At 38.7% G+C, this 5,075-nt stretch overlaps 1 protein-coding gene across 1 annotated transcript in view; it reads right to left on the minus strand.

Moving 5' to 3' along the window:
* LOTGIDRAFT_168649 (hypothetical protein) overlaps positions 1 to 3,320 on the minus strand; it is a gene marked incomplete at both ends in the record, with an annotated part of 3,563 nt that extends 243 nt beyond the window's left edge. The window contains one exon of the mRNA XM_009066536.1: positions 247 to 3,320. Within this exon, the coding sequence (XP_009064784.1) occupies positions 247 to 3,320 (3,074 nt within the window). The remainder of the gene's footprint in view (positions 1 to 246) is intronic.
* Positions 3,321 to 5,075: the final 1,755 nt, after the last annotated feature.

The raw sequence follows: 5,075 nt of genomic DNA on the forward strand, positions 1-5,075 counted from the left end.
TGGATTTTGAAGTTTGTTGCTGGTTGCGGAGCGGTTTGACCATTTGGTAAAGAAGTAGCCTTTATCTTCCATTCAGTATATATCGAGGGTTGTATGGTTCTATTTACATAACCATTAGATGTGACGCAAAGTTCAACCAAATCATCATCGTTGCACAAAGCAAAAGGATTGTCAAGTCTAGTATTATAGCAGTTAAAACCATTCTCGGTGTATCGAGCTGTGTAACCAGTAACAGGAAGTAGATACTTGGTTCCATCAGGTCGAAGGTAGTTGGCCATACCAGGTTGAGCTTCAACTTCTACTAAATGCTCTTCTTGACCAGACAATGGCGGAAGGAATACCTCAAAGCGTTTAATGTATACGGCCTTCTCAAGGTCATGTGGACCAAACCAACCATTGTCTCTCAACCATTGAAAATTGGGTATCCTGAATGTAACGGTTTCTCGAGCGTAAAGAGCATTAAGATCTATGTAACCTTGATCATTAGCATTGGTCGGTGTCGTGGGAATGTCTCGGAAGTCGGTAATTTCATTGTTGGTATGACAGAGAGGGTCCGGTGTGTAGCTCATGACTTGTGCTACGGCGTCGTGGGACGGAGCCCTCAAAGCTGTTTCACATTTATCAGGTATTTCTCCGCCTCTTGTGTAGGTAAGAGCATCGCAGTATTCAGTAACAACTTCCCAAACATTCAGTGTTGATACCATAAATGCATTTACAGCGGTTTGTTTCAAGAAAGCTTGGTTCAAGCTATCGGTATTGGTGTAGGCAGACTTAAGGTCGTTGGCTTTCTTGTAGGCGAGGTAGGCTCTAGCAGCGTCTGACAAAGAGTCCATGAAATCAAATTGGTACTCGTAAAGCTCTTCATAGTAGGTTATCAATTCTTCAATCTCATTTCCGACATTAACACAGTCACCAGTACTAGCTAAACCGATTTCTATCAATGCACTTCCGGCTGATTCGGCCGAAAAGGCGGCTTCACAGAGGTCTTCAGCGACTGTCTCCCATTTTGCCCCAAAAGAAGTAATATCAGCCAATAAGACTTTAGGCGTGTAATCGTTGTATTTTCCGAGAAAATCGTTTGCTGTCTCTACGGCGTCTTCCCCATCTTTCATTTTATCAATAAATATTCTTGCATCCCCCAACTGACCTTCATTATCGGCAAATTTTGTTCCTAGATCAATTGCTTGCTGTATTAGATCTGGAAACTCTTGGTCGCTCAACCGAGCAATAACTGCTGTCGTCACTCCTGCTTGGGCTAAGTCATTTAGTGCGTCCATGAAATCAAGGACACTTGAATCACCAATAATCTTACCAATCGGATTTGCCATTGATACCAATGCCACTCCAACCTTAACAGTTTTCTGAAGCAACTCCGCTACATTGCTTCCAATGGCCAAGTTAAGGATTGTAGTGAACTTATGTTCAACTGAATTAGAAACAGATGTAATTTTGGCCTTGAATACCTCAAGTTGACCATCAATGTAAGCAATATCTGCATCGGCCTTGGTTTTATCGTAGTCCGCTAGAGATGAAAAATAGCTGGACAGCTCTTGAAAGTTTGTTTGTACCTCATCTCTGAACTGGTTGGAGATTGTTTCTGTCTGTACATTGATCAGATGGGCTGCTCTATCAAGTTGGAGCTGATCTAGAAGGGTTCGATAGTTTATAGTTGGGTTCAGAATCTTCGTCGTCGACTGCTTGCTATTTTCAAAGGCCTGGATGAAAAGGAAAACACTATTTAACAGAGGATCCAGGTTGCAGAATATGGTATACTCTGAAGAAACGGATACTTGCTGACAAGCGACATCCTTGGCCCATTGAGGAACAAAGCTCATGTGGGGCAAATTGGAGACGAAAGTGTCAAGTCCCTGAGTGTCGTAGCTGGTAACGTATCCTTTGATTGTGTTCTGTGTATCTATGATGACATCGTTGATTTCGTTGCCAGCTAAACTTGTGTAGCGAGCCATTGGTATATATGATAGCCATATCATTAAGTCATTCTTAGCTTTGATAACTTCAGATCTCCCCCAGTTTCCACTGGCTGCAACGTCCACGAGCTGTTTTGTCTGTTTAAGAACGAACTTCAGCAAACAGTCAAATCTGTACATCATGTTGATTCTACAGGTATATTCACCATTACAGTCAAATTTATGAGGAGCATTGTGAGGGACACATGCGATATTATTGGTACAGTCGAAGGCATTAGGCCAGTCTCTGACGCACATTGAATCATCTACAGTAACGTGAGGGTTAAATTTATTGTACAGCGAGTTCAGGCCATCACGATCGTTTGCCAAAACCTTATCTTTGAACTCCGTCAAAATATCTTGAGTTTTACTAACCATATCGTGTAAAAGCTCCAGCTCTTCCATGTCTCGGAATCTCCCGCGAGTCAAATATGATTGCACATTTTTGTCGTATATGCAAGGGGTAACGTCTGACAACGCAGCGCAGGCACTGACCTTGTCTTTAAATTCTTCGATTTTGCAAAAGTAATTGGTTGCGATTGGTTGGCCTGCAAGCGAGGTACAGCCACTCGATTCGATTTCAGAAAGGTCGTACGAGAATCCATTCAAATCTCCTTCTAAAGCCTTGGCAATAAACATCCAGGTTAATTTGGAACGATAAAATACGTCTTCTTGGGTAGATTCTGGAATGAATTTAAGGATTTCTGGTTCGAAATACAATTTCAGAGTTGCTGTTCTGTAATATCTATCTACACCAAGTACGGAATATTCTTCGACATCTTTTTTAAAAGTTTTCATTTCCTCTACCAGCTTTGGTGGATACCTTCTCATGTCCCAATGTGAATCAATTACAATATTCTCCTGCTTCTCTAAAGCGGAACTCATGTGGCAGAAGAAGTCGGCATCGAAGCAACCATATGGCCACGTGTTCTCCACACTGTTCCAATTGAAGCAAGCGGTATCAAATAATTCTTGAACAGTTCTATAATCCACAAGTGAATGAGATATTCCATAAGAATACAGCATATAATACTCATAATGGGCGTATAGCTCGAAAGAGTTTGATACGACCATGTAGGTTAAATGGGACCACAGGTTGATCATCTCGGATCGGGCATCGTGTTCCTGGTTTAACCAATTATTGTAGCTCAAAGTCACTCCTGAGCCTACTGCAGAAACGGAAAACCAACCAACACTCACATCCAAGTAGCCGGTTTTTATATCCGGATCCGCCCTATAAAAGGCCTTCGATAATTGGTTATCAGTAATACCAGATTTCACGCATGTGTCCGTTGACTGTACGGTGCCCCATACTAGCAATACGCCAATGCAGACAAAAATAACGTTAACCATCGCGAAACGTTAGTTGTGTTATTCCTGAAATGTTCAAAATATCAAATAGGTAATCATTTGTTACACAATAACTTGTGTACTCACAATAACTTGGTAATTTATACAATGCATATAGGCCATGGACTGTGCCTCTCAAATGTGCTTTAAAAATGACATTTTGTAGCGCAACCTGGAGATTACTTTTTTTCACATGGAATCTATTCCTAGGGTTATAGCTAACTAAAAATCCATGTTCCCACTTTCAGAAAGTGCCAAAACTCCATATTTCAGCTTTTAAAGATGCGCATTTTGATTTGATTTTTATACAAATCTTGAACTTTATTGAGCTATGAAAAATATCCTGAGACTCTGTGAGACATGAAACTTTCAGGATTTGTTGAATATATGGTGCAGTCTCCCCAGATGTTATAAAACAGTTTAATAGAATATACATTTTCTTTATGTCTTAATTTTGAAATTTTTATAATGATGTCACGGGGGTGGTTTAAAATATTTCAAACAATGTTGACATTCGTCATTATCAAATTTGTTGATTGTAATTTAGCCCTACATAACTATTTTACACTTTTCTCGATTCATCCCCCAATTTAAGTGGGTGACCGCTTGACACCTCGTATATGCCATATTTATGTCATTTTGACTTTTTGGTACCGTTCGAAAGCTCGTAAAAGCGCGGATCTTGTGATCAAAAGCTTGTATTCTTAGCTTAATTGTAAATAACTCAAAAAGCACTACTTAAATAACACGTATTTAAACAGTCAGATATAAAACCTCGTAAAATATATTATTATACGAGGTTCAATGTTCCTTTTCTGCGGATGAAAATTATTATTATACGAGTTTTTGGTTCAATGGGCCGGAGATTTTAAATTGTTATACGAGGTGTATATTTTCAAAGAATGAAAACCACGTATAGCGGTAAAAAAAATAATAAAAAAGATTTTAACAAAATACGCGTACTAATAGTTTTTTGCGTTTTTCTCGAAAAGTAATTCCACGTCATATATCATTATACGAGGTTTCAAGCGGTCACCCACGCAGTACTCTTGCTGGGCATCTAATGAAACATATTTGGCATATGTCGGCTTGGTAGAAACCTAACTCTCTTCTTTGACTAGCTAGACCTTTTCTTACTCTTACGTGGCTTCTGAAACAGACTGGATAAATTTCGACTAGCTGTCGGTTCGTACCTTTCAACACGACTTTTCAACACGACAAAAACTACGCTTAAAGATGGTTTTCCTTAATTTTTTAGGGTCAAATTAAGCAAACTATTTGATTAATTGGTGTTTCTAATGAATTATCATGTATTCTTAATCATATCATTATGTTCTTATTGCATATAATAATGAGTTTTAACCAATCATAAATGTCCATGTATGTACAGTCTGGATAAACAAAAAAAGACTTTTTGACCTGTCTTGATCGGACAAACTGGTATTTTTCCAAGTCATAATGAACATCTTTACTTTCTATTCAAATTTCATAAATGAAAATAAGGGAACCCATCCTTAATAATAATAAAAAAAATACTTACAAATCTACAGAGAAGTCAAGCTCGTGAAGAGCTCTGATGTTTCTAACCGCAATCGCTCACGTTTTATATACAGAATTGTGCGAAACAAAAAAAAACAAAAAAACAAAATAAATAAGTTCATTAACTGCATCAGTAGGAATAATGAGGTTTAATTTCATGGTGGTTGCATAGCGCGATACACCCACCTCTCTGATACATTTTCAGTACAAATTCTCTGC

This window comes from Lottia gigantea, assembly GCF_000327385.1.
Source record: "Lottia gigantea unplaced genomic scaffold LOTGIsca_77, whole genome shotgun sequence".
Lineage (NCBI taxonomy): Eukaryota > Metazoa > Mollusca > Gastropoda > Lottiidae > Lottia > Lottia gigantea.